The sequence below is a fragment of the Typopeltis vanoorti genome, chromosome 15 (genome assembly GCF_054136105.1).
Source record: "Typopeltis vanoorti isolate ZY-2024b chromosome 15, IOZ_Tvanoo_1.0, whole genome shotgun sequence".
Lineage (NCBI taxonomy): Eukaryota > Metazoa > Arthropoda > Arachnida > Uropygi > Thelyphonidae > Typopeltis > Typopeltis vanoorti.
The window spans coordinates 107,319,975-107,340,730 of record NC_143563.1 but is presented as its reverse complement, the minus strand read 5'-3'; the positions used below and the strand labels follow the sequence as shown (position 1 = coordinate 107,340,730).

The 20,756-nt window shown below is 38.4% G+C and overlaps 1 protein-coding gene across 2 annotated transcripts in view; it reads left to right on the top strand.

Annotated features, from left to right (window-relative positions):
* Stacl (SH3 and cysteine-rich domain-containing protein) overlaps positions 1-20,756 on the top strand; it is a 708,284-nt gene that overhangs the window by 616,712 nt on the left and 70,816 nt on the right. For both annotated transcript variants that reach the window (XR_016549521.1, XM_090405477.1), the window contains exon 15: positions 12,446-12,583. Coding sequence is in view for 1 of the 2 variants with exons in the window: in XM_090405477.1 (XP_090261603.1) it covers positions 12,446-12,583 (138 nt within the window). In the remaining variant the exon portion in view is untranslated. The remainder of the gene's footprint in view (positions 1-12,445; positions 12,584-20,756) is intronic.

Below are 20,756 nucleotides of genomic sequence, written 5' to 3'. Positions count from 1 at the left end.
GGCCTTGGCAAGGTCCAGTAGAATCACCGTAAACCCATTACCCTTATCCAGTTCAGCCGTCACTGTGTTATAATACGTGATCAAGTTACTGAGGCATGACCTACCCTTCACAAAACCATGCTGTCCCCGATACAGTATCCCATTTTCTTCTATCCAATCTTGTATTTTCCTCTTGACTATTTTCTCTAAGACCTTGATAATGATTCCTGTTATGCTGATTGGCCGGTAATTTTCAACAGCAGCATTGGAACCACCTTTGTGCAGTGGAACTATTTTCCCCTCTTTCCACCCCCTTGGGACTGACCCAGTCCTGAGGCTCAAATTAAACAAAATGGTCAAGGGCACTGACAATTCTTTGGCCGCTTCACTTACGACACGAGCTGGTATACCATCCAATCCCACAGATGTATTGACATTGAGGTTCTGTAATAGACTAGTTACCTCTACTTCATTCATCACAATTCCAGTATAAGCTGTTGGTTCTTCCATTCCTGCAAAGTCACCACCTGGATGATATACTCTTGCAAAGTGCTCGCTCAGTAATTCCACAATATCGACTGATTCGGTTACCTCCCTACCCTCAGCATTTTTTAAGATCTCATGCCTCATCAATTTCCTGGAGCACGGTTCCACCAATGCAGTAAACTGCCGCCAATCTTTTCACCCCAAAATGCATAACCTTACATTTTGCCACATTAAACTGACATCCATTCTCCTTAGCCCAGACCTCCAATCTATCCAAATCATCCTGCAAAATATCCTTGAAGTATGGAGTAATTACTTCGAAAAATTGCTAAATGAAACAAGCAGTGACAGCACTGTGGTAAAAAAAACACTCGAACAGGCATGCATTCTACTTCAAATATGGATATGAGTACATATCCATACTTGAAGTAGAAAAAGCCATCAGAGGCTTGAAATGTGGAAAGGCAGCAAAATAGATATTAGACCAGAAATGCTGAAGCATGGAGGTATAAAAGTACTATGCAGTGTAGCCACTGTAAAGTTCAGAAGGCCTGGACAGAGGGAATAATTCCCAATGATTGGAGTAGAGCTCTCATAGTACTCATATATAAAATGGAAAATAAAACAATGTGAGAATTACGGAGGTATTTCCCTACTCAATGTTCCTGATAAGATTTATGCAAGTATACTTGAGAAGCGGTTGAGAAGAATTGTGGAAGAAAAGCTTGGTGAAGAAAACTGGATTCAGGCCAAATAGAGGCTGTCAGGATCAGATCCTCACTTTACGACAAATAGTTGAGAAATCATGGGAATATAACAAATATCTGTATTTAAGTTTTGTAGATCTGGAAAAGGCATGTGACAAGGTGCCAAGAGAGAAGCTATTCAAAACAGTACAATTGCATGGTGTCGGTGAGGCATTATATCAAGCAGTACTTAATCTTTATTTGAGTTGTAAGTCAGCAGTTAGAATTGAAGGAAGTACAGAAAGATGGTTTAATGTTAAATCTGGTGTCAGACGAGGATGAACATTATCCTCTAAAAAGTGTCTTAGAAGATAGAAATATAAGATCTGATAATGTTGGAGTCTTGACAAGTAGCTTTTACATAGAACATCTGGAAATGCTAGCTATCAACACAGCCACTCTCAAACTTAGTCTTTGGCTATGGTATGTTGATGATGTGTTTGCTATTTGGCCACATGGCCCAGACACATTGAATACATTTTTAGTGCATCTAAATTATCAGCACCCTAAAATCCACTTGACAATGGAAGAATCCAATGACTCCCTGCCCTTCCTGGACACACTGATCACACGTCTTCCAGAAGGTTCATTATCATTTTCGTTTTATATAAAACCCACACACACACACACAGGGAGATATTTACACAAACAATCACACCATCATCCTTCTCATCAACATGGTATCTTAAAAACACTAACCCATAGAGCTGGAGCAATCTGTTCCAATAACATTGCCCTCACTGCTGAACTTCCTCACCTGCGTCACACCTTCCTGACCAATGGCTATAATCCCCATAAGATAAAATACTAAATACTACCCAGAATTCCCCCCCACCACCACAGAAGACTACAACAAAACTATCATCATCCTGTACGTTAAAGGCACATCTGAAAAGGTGCTTAACAGACACCAACTGCGCACTGTATTTAAACCTTATGTGCAATTGGCAACTCTCATCCATTCACCTAAGGACAGATTCACTCCTTTATCACATCCAGGAGTCTATGAAATGCCCTGTTCATGTCATCGCCTACTACAGACAGACAGGAAGAACTGTGGACATCTGCCTGAGTGAACACAAAAAATATATCCAGCACTTTCGCTATGGTAAGTCGGGTCTGGCAGACCATGCTTTGGATACCCCGGCAGACAGGATCAATTGGAAAAAAACAAAAGTACTGCACAAAAGCTTCTACAAGTTAGAGAGGTTGTTCCTGGAATCAACAGAAGCCTTAAAACATATTTCAAACCTTAAGAAGTATGGCTGTATAAATTCATCAAAAATTTGGGAGACAGTCATCCTAAGACCAAATTAATATTTTTTTTTAACTTAGATGGCACTTTATTAGGACTTTAGTCTTGTGTTGCATGCTGCAATTACTTATACTAAGCCCACTGTTACACCGGATTGTGGTTGTCTCGCATTTGTAACAAACTTTGTTTGTGTGCTCTGAATATGCTGGATATAATACCAGCAAAATATTAGCTTTTAAGTTAATAAATAGTTATTTTCTTATCAATCTGTTCGTTCCAAATAAAAGTTGGCTAGAGCAGGTGAAAGTGGACTTCCCATGGCCGTTCCTTCCACTTGGTTGTGGAATTTGTTTTGACACAAGAAATATCCAGAGTGCATCACGAAATGAAATAATTTTATAATGTCAATCATCCTTTTGGGTGAGATATATAGATGACATCTTTTCAGTGTGGCCTCATAAGAGAGATTCCTTACCTTCCTTTTTATCCAGAATCAATTCATTGCATCCTCGTATTAAGTTGACCATGGAAATTGAAAAAGACAACAAGTTATCCTTTTTAGACATCCTCCTCATCCGTTCACCTTCAGGTATTCTAACAACAACAGTTTACAGAAAACCCACTTTCACTGGACGTTATATTCTCAAACAATCTGCTCATCATCCTTATCAAAAAAACAGGATTAAACTAAAATGTTTAATCCGACGAGCTAAAACTAATTGTTCAACTCCTCATGAATTACAGAAGGAACTTTCAACTATCAAACATCACATGAAATTAAATGGCTTCTCCAAAAAAAGTACACATCTGTTCAGTTCCTACAGTCCCATCCAGAACAACAAAGATTCAATACATTGAGTTCCAATTCTATATATTTATGGGATTTCAGAACCAATTTCAAGAATTCTGAAGAAATATGATTTATCAGCCACTTATATACCTATTAACAAAATATCCACCTATTTCCCCTCTTCTAAAGATAAACGCTCAACTATGTCTCTGCCTGGTGTGTATAAAGTTCCTTGTAACTGCAATCTGTCCTACTTTGGACAAACAGGATGCTCTATAGAAAAAAGAATTCAAGAACATCAATCATACATTCAGCATAACAAATCCGATAAGTTTGGATTGGCTCAGCATGGGATAGAGACAAGCCACAACATCCTCTGGTCCAAGACACTATTTCTACACAGATGTCGCTATAAATTTGAACGCCTATTCAAAGAGAGTGCTTAGACCTTACTTCAATGCCCTAACTTGAATCGAAATGACTGTATATCCTTATCAAAAAGATGGGGAAGTTTAATCAGGATAACATTAATTTTTTTTAAATTTAGACTTTTAATTCCTGCATTAGTCTAATGTTATTTATAAATTAAGATTATTATATGAAATTGTGAATTAATACCTATAATTTAATCATCACTCTGATGAAATTTTTCCTCTCTTTAATGCTTAGCAACAGTACCATCATGCGGCCCATTCTACTTTTGAATGATCAATTGTTGGTATTCCACCTTGTTAAAAACTGTTCCTATGTAGCCACTGAAGATAGTCTGTTATTTTCAGACTGAAATATTTGGCAAATATTAAAATATTCTTGTGTTTACGTGTCTATAATTCTTAATCATTGTGTCACAAGTGTCTCTAAAGAATAACAGACGGGAAGTTGGAGTTCAGGAAAGTTTAATCACATGAAATTAAATGCCTTCTCCGAAAAAATTACACATCTGTTCAGTTCCTACAATCCCATCCAGATCCTATCCATCTCAAAATTATTTCAAAAGATAATTGCAATGCTGAAACAAACGTTCACATGTAAAAATAAGGATGTTATTTGCCTCTTTACAAGGCCTTGATGAGACCTAACTTGTGACCTAACTGATATATTGGAGAGAGTACAAAAGAGAGTGTTAAAATCATATCAGGATTGTGGAATGCTGATTATGAAGACAGATTCAGAATTTGTAGACTGCAGACACCAGCAAACAGGAGAAAGAGGGAAGATATAATTGAGACTTTCAGAAGTTTGTAAGTGTTAAAAATCATATCAGGATTGTGGAATGCTGATTATGAAGACAGATTCAGAATTTGTAGACTGCAGACACCAGCAAACAGGAGAAAGAGGGAAGATATAATTGAGACTTTCGGAAGTTTGTAAGGGTCATACAGGATTTCAATTAATGAAATTTTTCAATTAATGGAGGGTGGGGAAATGACAAGAGGGCATCTTTGGAAGCTGAGAATGAAGGATGCTAGATTTTTCTCTCATAGGGTGGTGCGTGATTGGAATGGATTGCAATTGGATGTTGTGAGTGCAAGCAGTGTGAATGAATTCAAGAATAAGTATGATAGCTGGCGTGTGTAGTATGTGGCTTCCCTCGATGAGCCCTTGACTGCCTGGAAATCTATCTTAATAATAACTCCTGCTTAATGATACTATTCATCCATCTAACTTCTGGTATATAGTGTGATAGTGCTTTCTTCAAACACACCTTGACTACCTATAATGCACCACCATCTCTCCCCCTCTAAATTCTTATGCTATGTCACTGCTGAAAGTTGACTCCTCAACTTGTCATTCCAATATATATCCTTTTTAACAGAAAATTTTGCATATCTGGCAATTTCCCTTATCAAGACTTCATGATCACTTGACTCAATTTATGAAAGCATACGTGAGAAGTGATTTGAAAACATTGTGGAAGAGAGAACCTTTCGAGTTCATGCTAAATAAGGGTTGTAGCACCTTTCTGGCAAATTTGAAACTTACAGCCTATGATCCAATTCACTTCAGAAAAATAAAACAACAGTTTGCCTTACGAAGATAACTAGATTGCTTTAAATTAGAGACACCAAGAAGTTATATTCTTGGTTTAATCCATTATCCAAGTATGTAATGCACACCCCTGCCCTTTTGGACATGTTTGAAAGGAAGTGCGCTCTACATTATGGGATACCAAGGCAATCTAAAGTGTGTTTCAGGTTGTGAGATTGAAGTGGTGGATAGAACTGAGAATACTTAAATGTGTGTGATGTAACTGCAGATAGAATTGAGAAAGAGAGTAAAGGTGTTGATAGAAAGAATTGCAGTATGACAGATGTAAAGAATAAAGAGCTATCGTCTGTAATGAGGAAGATAGCTTGGTTGCACAAAGTGATACACAGGGCAAAGCAAGAGCTGCAACGAATGCAGAAATGTCTGCTGAGTGGGTCAACTGATATCAGAAAGAAAGCAATGTGAGATTAGAGAAATTAGGACTTGACTAAAAAAAGAAGGAAAAATCAAGGAGCAAGTCTTGTATGGTGATTAATCATAAGAGATGTGATTGGCGAAAGATTGACAAAATTGTGCTTTATGGGTGTAAAAATTAAGTATGTTAGTTGAGGCTATTAGAGCACAAAAGGGTAAAAGGGAAAGAGCTGATAGTATTAGCTGGAATGAACGATTTGAAAGGAGAAAAGTATGGCATGAGAGAGGGCATGAAAGAATTACTGGAAGTAGCAAAAGAAAAGAGTGAGAGAGTTAAGATAGATAGTAAATCTGTTGCCGTTGAATGACAGAGCAGAGCTAAGAATGAATGGAGGGTGGGTAATTATTATGGGGGATTTCAACTATGGGAACAGTGATTGCAAGGAGGAGAGGACATATGGGAGGAAAAATGGAATTGATGCAAATACTAAGGAATAATTACCTGAGACAGCATGTGATGGACTTTACTAGATGTTTGGGAGTGCTTGATCTGGTAACTGCATCTGAGAATTTGTCTGTAACCAATATGACCACAATTGGTGAGAGAGTGATCATATGGTCTTGACCTGGAGTTGGCTAAATGTGTGGAATTTTCAGTTAAGAGGGGATATATGTGGAATTGTATGGCTGGTATTATGACAAGCTTAGAAGATTGCTTGGATCAGTGCCATAGCATGTGAAACTGCAAGGTCTAGATGTTGATAGTACATGGGAAGTGGTAAAAGAGTATTTGAGGGAAGTATTGGCAGACTGCATACCTAGAGTCAGGAGAGCAAATCAGATGGGTGTTAAATGGATGAATATCATCAAGCTGTAGCTGCAAAAAAAAAAAAAATGTGGAGGGAATTCAAGGAGAAAAGTGATCATCAGGCACATGAACAGTACAAAGCACCAGCAAGAAGGGTAGCTAGTGTGATAAGAAAGGAAATTAGCAATGCAGGCCAAAGATAATCCCAAACAGTTCTTTTAATATGTTGCAAGTAAAAGAAAGAATTAATTATATGAAGAGCCAAAGGCTTCAATTCGGTGACATAAACTTATTTAAGTTATTCCAATTGAAGCCTTTGGCTCTTCATATAATTAATAATTTATTAGGACACCTTGGCAATTCTCATAGTAGGGTATATATGTAAGTTCTGTTTGTTACAAACTTGGTATTTCTAGGTCTACCTACTCACTGATGAGACCTCAATAAAGGTTGAACCCGGTTTGGGTAGTGACCTTCTCTCACTCATAATGTAAAACAGTAATACAGCTCCTAGGAGCTGGGTTTCACATAATGGGGAAATATCAAGAATAGTGATCGGAGCTTGCTCCACCCTCACCATGAGTTGCCTCAGTGTTGCAACTCCCTAAAGGGTCAGTTGTAACACTATCCAGGTATTTGCTTACGCTTGGACTCACCGAACTTTATATAGTTTCTATATTCGGCACGAAACTCTTTGAGTTTCTTATTCGGCTATGAAACAATATGGGATGTAATAACTTAAAAAAGAGAGAATATTTATGGCAGAAGGATTTTAATGAATTCAGATGGGTAGGGAGGTAACTGAGTCAGCCGAAATAGTAGAATTACTAAGCGAATACTTTGCAAGAGTATATCATCCAGGTGGAGTAACAAGAGAGGCAAATGAAATGGAGATACATAGCATTTTTACAGAATCCTAATGTGAATACAGCTGTGGGATTATTATTATTACGTAACACCTCCAGGGAATCCAAAGACTTATCAAGGGAGGGGTACCTACTCTACAACTCTGTCTCCACCAACTGCAACTACCTTCATCTACACCAGCGCCATCACTAATATTTTCACAGACAATCACAAACATCCATGCCCACAGCTGGATTCGAACCCGCAGTCTTTGGGCTGGACAGCGAATATGCTAACCACTCGGCCAACCAGGCCAGATTGGATGGTATACCAGCTCGAGTTTTACATGAAAGTGCTAGGGAATTGTCAGTGCCCTTGAGCACATTGTTTAATCTAAGACTCAGCTCTGGATTTGTCCCAAGGGCGGAAAGAGAGGAAAATAGTTACATCACATAAAGGAGGCTCCCAGCCTGATCAGCATATCATGAGTTATTGTCAAAGTACTGGAGAAGTTGGTCAATAGCAAAATGCAGGAATGGAAATGTGATACTGTGTGTGTGGGTGGGGGGAAACAACATGGTTTTGTGAAGGGTAGGTCATACCTCAGTAATTTGCTCACATTTTATAATACAGTGAGAGCTGAGTTAGATAAAGGTAATGGGTTGACAGTGATACTGCTGGAATTTGCAGAGGCTTTTCACAGGATTCTGCTTGGCATTCTAATTAATAAATTGCAGCACATGCAATGGATACAAAGTTGGTGAAGTGGATGAGAGGATGGTGTCGATGGAGAGGCATCAGTTTATTCAGAGTAGAGTACAGAAGAAGGCCTGTGACTAGTGGCGTGCTGCAGGCTTCTATTCTTGAACTGCTACCTTTTAATTTGTACATTAACAATATAAGAAAGGATCTGAGAGGAACTGTTCAGTTGTTTGCTGATGATCTAAAGTTGTGTAGAGTAATCGTTAATATAGTTAAAATTTTGCTGGATCATTTGGATAAACTGACAATCTGGCCAATTAGAATGGATGTCATTTTAATGTGGCAAAGTGTAAGATTATGCATTTGGGAGTGAAAAAAATAACAGCTGTATACTACATTGATGGAACTGTACTCCAGGAAATTGATGAAGCCGGAGATTTGGGAATGTTGGTGGATAGGGAGTTGAAGTTTAGGGGGGCACATAGTAAAAGTGGCTGAAACAGCTCATCAAATCATTTGGTTACTGAATACTTTGATGAGCAGAGACAAGCAGGTTATTATTATTATTATTATTCAGGCCTCCATGGATTCAAAAGACTCATTATGGGAGGTCCTTCCTAAGAACATAGTCTGTCAAGACTCATTGAGGGGAGGTCCCCCCCCCCCCTAAGAAATACAAAGTATATCACACTACTCCTTAAACTCATTGACCGTTCTCGCTCTCACCACTCCATCAGGCAATGCATTCCACAGTTCAACCACCCTCCATGCAAAGAAACCACTCCTCACCCTCTTGCTCACAGTTTCCTTTCGTAACTTCCAGGGATGGCCTCTTGTCATCACTCCTTCCCGCTGATCAACCAAGCGAAAGAACTCCCCAGTGTCAACCCTGTAACCACCTCTCAACAGTTTAAAAGTCTCAATCATATCACCTCTCCTTCTTCTATCCGCCAAACTCTGCAGTCCACATTCCCTCAGCCGATCCTCATAACCAAAATTGTACAGTCCTGAAACCATCTTTGTCATCCGTCTTTGTACCCTTTTCACAGTTAATTTATCCCCTTCAAATCCTTGGGATCAAATCTGAGAACAATAGTCTAAGTATGGTCTGATCAGAGACTTATACAACAGAATGATAACCATTTTATCTCTGCAGTCAGTGACCTTCTCATAATTGCAGCAATCCTCTGTGTTACCTTCACCACCTTTGCAATATGTCCCCTAAACTTCAGGTTTCTATCAATCATCAACCCCAGATCTCTTGTCTCCCCTACTTCCTCCAGTATAACTCCTCCCATAAAGTATGCAGCATCCCATCTGTTTCCCAAACCTCAAGGCCTTACATTTTGCTGTGTTAAACCGACACCCCCCCCCTCTCCCCATTCATTTGCCCATCTATCTAGCTTATTCAAAACCTCTTGCAGGGCTACCACATCAGCATCATCTGCAAACAACTGAATATCCCCTTGCAATCCACTGGCAATGTCATTGATATGAAGGTTAAACAATATAGGTCCTTGTACTGAGCCCTGTGGGACCCCTTGTAACCCTCTGCCTCCTTGAAACTGCTCCACCATACACAACTCTCTGATACCTATTGGACAGCCAATCCTGAATCCAGTTGACCAATCTGACATCCAGACCCATGTGCTGCAACTTAAATATCAGCTTATCATGTGGCACCCTGTCAAATGCCGTCGCTAAGTCTAAGAAAATTGCAGTATATGCCTTTCCCTCATCTAATGTTCTTGTAACTTTATCATAAAAGGCTAGCATGTTGCTAAAACAAGAGCACCCCTTCACAAATCCATGTATCCTCTCACAGATAACATTACCCTAATCTGCCCAATGCTGTATATGGTCCCTCACTACTTTCTCCAAGATCTTAACTACTGATGACACACAAACTGACCTATAATTAGATACTTCCAGTCTGTTACCACCCTTATGCAATGGCACTATCTTACCTTCCTTCCATTCCCTGGGCACTTTTCCTGCAGCCAGACTTTCATTGAAAAGCCAGGTTAAAGGCACTGTCAGTTCCCTAGCACATTCTCTCAAAACTCGTGGTGAAATACCATCCAGTCCCAAGGCTTTACTGACATCCAGAGTACTCAGTATGAAACACACTCTCCTCCTGTACCTCTAAAACTCGAACCTGCCCTATCCCTCTAGCATTAAAACTGACTCCTCTAGGATGAAATACTCCAATAAAGTGTTCATTGAACAATCCCACTATGCCCTCTGCATCAGTCACTCTATTCCCATTTTTATCCCACAGTATCATTCTTCGACAGTCATTTCTCCTCCTACTGGCCACATATCTAAAAAATTCCCTAGGATTTTCTTTGGATCTTAAGGCCAATCTCCTCTCATATTCTGGTTTTGCTTTCCTTACCACACTAGTCACTCTTCTGGCCTGTGTCTTATATTCTTCATGCATCTTCTCTTCACCTGTATCCTTATATCTTTTCCATAGCCTCTTTTTCGCATGCAATTCCTGTTTAATATTGTTTGTCATCCACTTTACTCCCAATTGTGTCCTCTTGTTCACTCGTGGTATACAACTTACCGTTGCTGCTAACAAATATTCTTTCACAATTGCCCATGCACTAATGATTATTATTCGCTCTTTATTGAGCCTTGATAAAATCCCATCTTGACTAATGTATGCAGATCTTGGCAGTGAGGAAGAGGTGGAGAGGATCAAGAGGCAAGTGACCAAGATGGTAGTAGGTCTATGGAATGAACCTTATGAGAACAGGTCAAAAACTGGTTGACAGGTGGAAATGGGGGTGATATGATTGAGACATACAAATTGCTGAAGGGTTTTAACAAGATTAATCAGAAGAAATGTTTCAGGAAAGATCTGGTGGTGGGAGAACTAGGTGTCATCCTTGGAAATTGAGTAAGAGTGTAGTTAGCAAGGATGTTAGTAGCTGTTTTTTTGCTTGGAGAGTGGTAAAGGAGTGGAATAGGTTGAAAGATTTGTTGGGTGCTATGACTGTGAATGAGTTCAAAGCAAAGTATGATAGCATTGGCATGATGTTTAGGGCCTCTGTCGATGAGTCTAAGGCTCCTTGGAGTATCCTGTAATAATAATAACTGATGTGAATGTATACAAGTCTCTCTATATATATAAGTAGCCAAGTCGTGAATATAATTCACATGCAAACTTTGCTTACATATTTGGATAAAGAATTAAACCAAGAATACAACTTTGTGGCATCTCTATTTATAATATAACCAAGTGAAAAAAAAAAAAAACTTTCAACATAACTGGATTAGTTGTCTACCTGATTTATTTTTGATCTTTACACTTTGCAAGAAATTCCAAAACACACTCTGGTATAATCTACCAACAAACACACCATTATCTCTCCCAAAAGTATGGTATTACAAAAGCTTTGGTTGACAATCTAAATTGATTTGCTAAATATTTCTCCTTGAAAACATTCACTGAAGACATTACCATCATTCAATTGTACTCTCTGCGCACTCTCCATATGTTATTTTACTTACCTGTGAGCTCTCTTCATGTGCTGCAAAGTTTTACTTGTGTCTATACCAAGATCTCTTTATCTACTATAATAATTCTGTCATATCTTTTCTCCTTTGCCTGTGTAGACCACACGTCCTGAATCTCTTCTCTTATGCACAATTCTATAGTCTAGATTTCATGTTGGTTACTGTCTGTCACCTGCAGGATTTTGAGTCTGTTTCCTGGGAACCTGGGTGACAGTGTCTCAGAATTATAGTCAAGAACTGTTCTTATCGAGTGGAAGAATAACTCATGTTCCTGAAAGTTTAGTTTCTTTTCAACATTTATCCATTGTGATAATCATAAACAACCTTAGCTTCTCTAAGTTATCCTGAAATATTTCTGTATGTCTGTACTTCATTTATGCTGTCGTTTAGGTTTCCAGCATGAACCAGATGTTTTTTTGTCAAATTCCTTTCTAATGACCCAAAAAAAAACATGCTTAACAGTTTAGCATAATAATCATCCAGTTTTACCACTCTTTGTTAATAACTGTCGTTAAATTGAACAATGGTTAACAACCACGTGTTGTTATAATTGTTTAGAAATCTGCTATGACTTTCTGCTCTATATTTTCCAAATACTTCATTTTCTTAACCACTACTTTCATATTCCTGGCTTTTGTGTGGGTTGGAACCTCACACTCACTTTCCTTCTAAAAGAAATTGGCAGATTAGTTAGTTATATCTAATTCCCTGCATCCACTTAAGATTTTTATGGTTATTTTTATGAGTAAAATAATTCATTAGGTAAATTTTGCATTCCATAGGTCAGTTAAAAATAATAAATGTTTGAATTCTTGTATTTTTCTTTTTTGTGTTAAAATAAAATTCTCTTTCAGAATATTCCATATAAAAAATTAATCACTTCTGTTATTTTCCAATTACAGCTCCTCACAGTCCACAGCGTAAGAGATTATCACTACGAATGAAAAGTTTTTCTTTAGATAGTCCAGAATCCAGTGAACATGTTCACCGGCGGCATCACTTGGGACAGCCATCTTCTCATAGCAGTTCTCACAGCCAGTGTAATTTCCCATCTACTAGTGATATATTTTACTTTGTGACTAACTTCATTAATAATTATAAGTAATTCTCTATATGAAATCCACAGTTGTTACACTTTCAATGCTTAAATACAGATATTGTTTATTTTAAAAAATTCATTCATGTTGTAATAAAAAAGGATGCCTGTGCTACTGCCTTCTTAGTTTTAGGAAATGTCAACTGAACTTTGCAGGTGGTAGGTGACCTTCTCACCACTCTGTTCATTGAATGTATGAAGTAAGTAAAACTATAACCAGAGCAAGCACCTCACTCTTTCCTTCTCCAGTAATCCACTTTGTTTATCATTCAGGTGGTAGATGAAATCTATCATCCTTCTTAATGGAAGCCTGAAGTGTCATAAAAAAAAACCTGTCCACCCTGGAACTCCTTTCCCTCTCTATTAGGAAAATATACCTTTGCTGGGTTTTCTACTGAGTAATCTCCTTTCAAGTGTGTTTGGTGATGTTTGAACATCTCAAAACTTTAATAAATTTAGTTCAATCCTTTATCCAAGTGTGAGCAAACAAAGTTTGCACCTGAAAGTATCTTCAGGACTGGGGTCAGGTAGTACAATACCAAATAAACTTTCAATCTCAAAACTTGGCAAATTACTTGGAGGAATGAACTGAATGGAATTTGTGATCAGTGCAAGAAGGCTGTTAGTATAGGAAGAAGAGTGTGAATGATAATATGTAGCCAAGGGATACTCTTGAATTGAGGAGGAAATCTAAAGAGAGGAAGCCATCTGTTGTGACAGCAAATGAGAAGAGGAAACCAGCTCAATTACAAAGGATGGAAGGCTGACCATAGGTTGCTAGTTTGGTAAGTAGTCCTCTCTGCCAGACCCAGTCATAGGTTCTGGCAGAGAGGACTACTTAATGTCAAGAGCAACCATAAGTTTGTCTAAACGTTTTCCACTGCTTTTCAAAGTTGGACTCTGTTGGCCAGAATTAAGAGTGGCAGACTTCATTCTGTGATCACTATTTTCCTGGATTTCAAGCTGCCATTCTCAGGAGCACTAGGTTCTAATATTTGAATAATTGTTAACATTCAGTATGCTAACTTGGTTAGTCAAGTAGTGTATCTGCTTTCCAATCAACAAGTTATATATTGGAATTCTACTGTGGGCATGGAACCACAGCCCTCCATATTAGAAACCTGTAACCATTTGCCAGTTAGAGTCACATAAAAAATATAAAATAAAAGAAATGTGGAAGCAATTCAAAGTTGTGATATGGGAAATAACTATCATCCTATCATGGCACCATGTAGGCTAGTTTAAAATAGCATAGAATCATTGAGCTAAAAATGATCTTAAAAGAAATGTCTCATAGATATTTAGTAAAGTGGAATGAGTTTGAAGGACAAAGTGAACTGTATGGGAGCGATGGACTGCATTTGAGTGGTTATGGTGTGAGTCATTTGGAGAGACTGTTGCTGGAAGGGAGAAGTGAGTATAGAGAATGGATCAGATTAATATTATTATTATTAGTACATCGCACCTCCAGGGAGTCCAAAGACTCATCGAGGGAGGGCATCAACTCTACAACCCTTCGTCTCTCTACTCCACCAACCTTCATCATCTAACACCAGTGCCATCTACTGCCGACTACCACCACTAGTGCTTTCACAGACAATCGCAAACATCCATGCCCAAGGCAGGATTCGAACCCGTAGCCTTTTGGCTGGAGAGTGGATACGCTAACCACTCGGCCAACCAGGCCTCCGGATCAAGTGGGAAGTGATGTGGAAGAGCAGGAGAGATTGAAGAGGTGGTTATAAATGAGGAGGTAGGTGGCATGAGTATGGAAAATGAGAGAATGGGTGTGCAAGATGAACAGGGAAATGGGGAGGCTCAGGGTGGACAGGGGTACACAGCGTGAGAAAGGTGGTTGCTCCAAGAGGATGTGAGAGCATGTGTAGACAAGAAAGTAACGGGATAACCTGGGATCAAGAGGAAATGGTTGGAATTGAAAAGGATTCTAAAATGAATAAGCAGAAAGGGAAATAGCCCCAGTCGAGCATGGAGAGATCACATCGAATGGGTGTTATCAGTGGAACTAGCTGTAGATCCAAGAATGAACTGTTGTATTTATATACAAATCCTAGAAGTGTAAGAAACAAGGCAGATGAAATGGCTGCACTAATTGAGTCTGTTCACCCAAAAATTGTTGGAATCCTGACAGGAATAGAGATGGAAGGATATGATGTGTTTCATGACGATAGAAGGGGTAAAAAAGGGAGGGGGAGTGCTATTGATGATAGAGAAAGAGTTATGTCCATACAGAGAGATGCGAGACGGAAATAGTGCCAGTGTTTTTGAGGCAATATGGTGTGAGATAGAGGTGAATGGAATGAAATACTTGGTTGGATGTTGTTATAGACCAGGAAATGTGGATGGTAGTGACTATGAAATGTATAATCAAATTAGCCAAGCAAATAAGAAAGGAGTGATCATTATGGGTGACTTTAATTATGGCAATATAGACTGGAATGATGAGATAGCAACTTGAAGTAAAGAAAATGAGTTTCTTGAGTTTTTGAGGGATAACTACCTCAGACAGTATATGTAACAGAGGGCACACGAGGATTGAGGGTCTTGGATTTGGTCATCTCATCAGAGGATGTAATTGTAAATGAGGTCTCAAATCATCCACCAATTGGTGAGAGTGACCATGAGGTGATTACCTGGATGGTTGCCAGCAGTGTGAGGACCACTGTCAGAAAAGGGTATATGTGAAATTACAAGGGGGGGTGATTATGAAGAGACATGATTATGAGGAGACAGCTTGCAGGTGTAGCATGAAATGAGGAGTTAGCTGGAAAAGAGATTAATGCAGCTTGGGGGATTTTCAAAAACTATCTAGTAGATGCAATGTCTAAATGTATTCCAAGGGTGAGAAGGTTAAATAAGGTAGGTGTGAAATGGAAGAATAAAGAGATTAAGCATGTGATACAGAGAAAAAGGGCATTATGGAGGCAGTATAAGAGAAGTGGAAATAACCAATTCCATGAGGACTACAAAGACCAGGCAAGGCAGGTGACTTGGTTGGTGAGGGTAGCTAAAGAGAGGTATGAACAGCAGTTAGTAAAGAAGCTAAAAAGAATCCTAAGGAGTTCTTTCGATATGTAGCCAGCAAAAGAAAGAATGATTATGGAAGGATGACATTGATTGAGAAAATGATATAAAGACAGCTGTTGCAGAAGGTGTGGTGGAGATACTTAATGAGCAGTTCATAAAGCTCTTTCAATCTCGTGAATGTGACTTCATGGAGAGATTGAGAGCAGTTGATGGGGGGGGGGGAAGAGAAACTGTCTGTAAGTGAGCAAGAGGCGTATAAGGAGTTGAACAAACTAGATGTAAATAAGGCTGTGGTCTTGATAATATATCACCACATATTCTGAAGGAATGTGCCAGGGAGCTGACACCAGACTTGACATATTTTTTTAATACGAATGTCACTTGGTCACGTTCCCAAGGAGTGAAAGGAGGGCAAGATTGTGCACTTCATAAAGGAGGTGATAGAACTCAAGCATCAAACTATAGGCCTATCTGTGTGTCAGGTGTTGTGGTTAAATTGTTGGAGAAGCTTGTGAGAACTAGGATCCAGAATTGGGTTGACAACAATGGTATTATATTTGATGGACAGCATGGATTTGCTAAAGGGAGGTCATGTTTTACTAATCTACTTACTTATTACAATAAGGTGACTGCTTCCATGGACAGAGAAGAAGGATACACAGTAATATACTTAGATTTTGCAAAGGCTTTTGATAGATTACCGCATGATAAGTTGATAGTCAAACTGGAGTGGATGGGGTTGGATATTAGATTGGTGCATTGGATTGGAGACTGACTATCTGATAGGTATCAACAAGTTGTGTATGGAGCGATATCCAGGAAAAGGAAAGTTACTAGTGGTGTGCCTCAAGGGGTCTGTTTTAGGGCCATTGCTTTTTAACTTGTATATTAATAATATTGGTGAAGATTTGGATGGAGATATTCAGTTGTTTGCAGATGATGCAAAGTTTGGACGAACTTTGCATCATCTGCAAAGATTTAGAGAGGATGTTGTGGCCTTACAAGAAGACTTGAATAAATTGAGTGATTGGGAATGGGGATGTGAGTTCAATGTTGCAAAATGTAAGGTTTTAAAATTTGGAAAACAAAAATGGGATGCAGAATTTATGCTTGGTGAGTATATATTGTTGGAGGTGGAGGAAACAAGAGATCTGGGGGTTGATAGTGGATAAGGATCTGAAATTTAGGAGACACATAGCCAAAATTGTGAAGACAACACAAAGGCTTCTGGGAATGATGTGGAGGACACTGACTTGTAGAAGTAGGGAGATTCGTGTTCCATTGTATAAGGCTTTGATTAGGCCACACATGGACTATTGTGCTCAGATTTGGTCACTGGGTTTTCAGAAGGATGAAGAGATGTTGGAAAGATTTCAGAGGCGACTGACTAAGGTAGTTTCTGACCTCTGGAATGTCGAGTATGAGAAAAGATTGAGAAGATGCAACTTGCAAAGTCTTGTAGACAGGAGGAGGTGGAGAGATATGATAGAGACCTACAAGTTATTAAGGGGCTGTTATAGGATCAATGCTGGAGAGGTTCTACAGAAAATGGTGGGAGATCAGGGGAGAACCAGAGGTCATCCCTGGAAGCTCTATAAGGAGGATATGAGCATGGGAGTGAGAAGCAGGTTTTTTTCATGCAGAATTGTAAACGATTGGAATGGCTTGCCTGATAGTGTGATGTCTGCAGAGAATTTGAGTGTGTTTAACCTCCCTACCGGCCAATTGGATGAAATAGTGACACCAAATTGCACTTCTTATCCATGTTATTCAATGGGTTTTAGAGCTTTGTATTATCCAGATTTATCTCAATGTCTATAGGCGTCGTGGACGGTTGGTGGGTTAAAGCACGGTATGATGAGCTGTGTGTATGATAAAAAGACCTCCCAAAAGAGTCTTTTGACTCCATGGGGTCTTGGGTAGTAATAATAATAATATAATTATTATTATATATGTATTATATATTATATTATGTGTATTATATAATAATATTATTATTATTATTATTACCCAAGATCCCATGGAATCAAAGACTCATCTCGGAGGTCTTTTTATCATACACGCAGCTCATCATACTGTGCTTTAAACTCACTCAAATTCTCTGCAGACACCACACTCTCAGGTATGCCATTCCAATCATTCACAACTCTGCATGGAAAAAGCCTGCTTCTCACTCCCCTTACTCAGACCCTCTTTATACAGTTTCCTGGGATGACCTCTGGTTCTCCACTGATCTCCCACTATTGTCTGTAGAACCTCTCCAGCATTGATCCTATAACAACCCCTTACTATCTTATAGGTCTCTATCATATCTCCCATATATAAGATGATATTTGGTTTTTATCACATTGGGTAGGTGTGCATAGCATTTCCAAAGCATCCTTGAATCTTTCTGACAAAACAGTTGTGTATACAGCATGTGGATTATAGTGTCACTTGTTTCTTTGTATATATGTGTATACTCCAGATGATGATGACCTTAATGTGAAGGTCGAAACATCGAGTGTTTATTTTGGTTTATATTAAACTGAAGTTTTACTCTAATGTGGTAGCTGTTTCCATAATTTTCATGATGTATTCTGATCACCATGTAAGCATGAAGAAAATAGTCCTTTATAATAAAATAGTTATCATTTCATTGACAGACCCATCAAACCGTCTAACATGCCTAGATGTCACAAATGACTTTTCAAATATAGCATAGAAACTTCTATTTTCAAGAAAAATACTTTGAACAACAAGAGGTAATTGTTAGGGATTTACCTCTATCTCTGATTCTAACCAATTTATTCATAGAATCATGTGAAAAGAAATTAAAAAATTCAAGAATAGGTCTGTGTTTTGTGAATGATATTTTCATCATCAGACCAGACTCATTGGAATAAGAAGAATTTGCAGTCTATCTGAACAGTCTACACTCACACACAAATTTCATTCTTTAATTGAGAAAAACAGCGCAACAAAATAACCATTACTTGACATATTCCTGAATGTGTCTGAAGAGAAAAAAACTCATTGCTTGAGTATACAGAAAGCAGACCTACACTGGAATATACCTCTAAAATACATTCACCAGTCCACACAAAATGTAAGAATAATTAATGTACGATAATTAAAGAGCATAAACACCTCTAGAAACAGAGAACAGGGCTCAAGAACTTAAAGACCTCAGCCACACCTGATCACATGAACATAAGATCTTGTAAGCCCCCCCCTCCCCTGGGCAACTGCACATAAACAAAAATACAAAGGTATAGTAACACTTCTCTATATCCAACACATAGCAGATAAAATTTTTCAAATACTTTTAAATTATGCCGTCAAAGTACCTTTCACTCCACTATGCAAGATTGCAAGATTTTCATACATTTTCCACCCAAACCTCATCCATCCCTCCAGAAACCAGATGTTTATCTGTTCTTTTGTTTGTGTGTCATATGTTATGTAGGAAAAACAGGATGATTCAGAGAGAGAGAGAGAGAGATTTAGCATGTCAGAACATGCTAAAGATATGGAAAGGAAGAGAAAAGACAAACCAGATTTACTTGTCACACAACTGAAAAATCACTCTAATTTGGCAGAAAATGGAAATTCTGTGCACATCTAATCATTGACATAACAACCAGAGTATGATACATGTTGTTTTGAAATGGTGGTACACTAATTTGCTGCATATATGTGGTTAAAAGGACTTCTGTCAGCAAGATGCCTTTATCTTCACAGGTCTTTTCCCACTGATGAGATCTTAGTGAAGATCAAACCAAATTCAGGTAGGACTTTCATCATAACATATTACATGGGCACAGTTGAAAAGAGATACAGCAAGCAACTTCTTCGGCTGACTTACACTTGTGACCTCTCCAGCATACATATGTGATAACTATAATGTCTTCAGGAAACTAGGTGTCCTTTTCCTCTCTAGACATCACTTATCATCACTAGTACAGCCTCTAACAACGTATAAATCCCAAATCTGCCTTTACTTAAGATGTTGTTTTTACATTTGGGGAAGCAGTGTAAAAAAAAAAACAACCTTAATAATGATGCTTGATGCTATCCAGGAGAGGGCATTCTGGTTAATTGATGACCATCTGTTTCTGTCTTATGTTTCTTCCCTAGGTATTTTCATAAGTTTGCACTTTGCAACTATTCAAAATCTGTTCAGTCTAGCTTCAAATTTACCCAATCATATTTTCTTATGCTCTTCTTTTATGCTATCCACTTACATGCTTTGGAATAATTTTTCCCAAGGACTACAAGGTTCAGTTATTTAAAAAGCATATCAAAATAGGTTCTTTTCTTCTAATTGTTTGTTTACAGACACACAGTACTTTTGTACTGTTGCCTCATGTAGGGTCGATTTAAGGGTTGTTTATGGAGACCCCATCCATGAGAGGTTGGTCAACCTTTAGCACACTAGTACCATGGATAGATAATAAGGAATTTGTTCACATTTGACGGAATGTATATTCCTTGGAAAATGCATACAGTGGAAGACTGTTCCAAACAGCAGCAGCACCAGGAATGAATGAAGAAGAGGAGAAATTTGTTCTGTGGGTTGGAGTTAAACTATGAGAGAGTGTTGGTTAGCTGTTGCATGCATTTGGGTGGGGGAAATATTAATACTAATGCTGATGAACAATAGCCATAGAAGTATTTATAGAAGATGCAGACTGAGGAGACTGAAAACCTATGTGAAAGTGAGTGGAGTTTATTAGTGAGAGAGAGGTCATCAATCAGTCTAATTGCTTTTTTTCTGTATAGATTATATAGAATTGGATGCCCTTAGAGGCATTCTTTATTTTGTATTCTCTATTCTATACAAACCAGAATACAGAATAATTATAGAATAGAATAGAAGCTCTTAGTGGCACCACCCCAGATGCAAGAGCAGTCTTCAATGGTCAGGCAGATTTGTGTAGGATTAGGAACTGTTCATAGTTAAAGTAATTCCTCGAGCAAAAGAGAGCATAATTTTTGGGATGAAGAGGAAGCAATATTTTTAATATGTTTATGCCAAGAGAGATTTAAGTTAGACTTTTTCCAAAAAGGTAAATCTCATCCTGAATAGA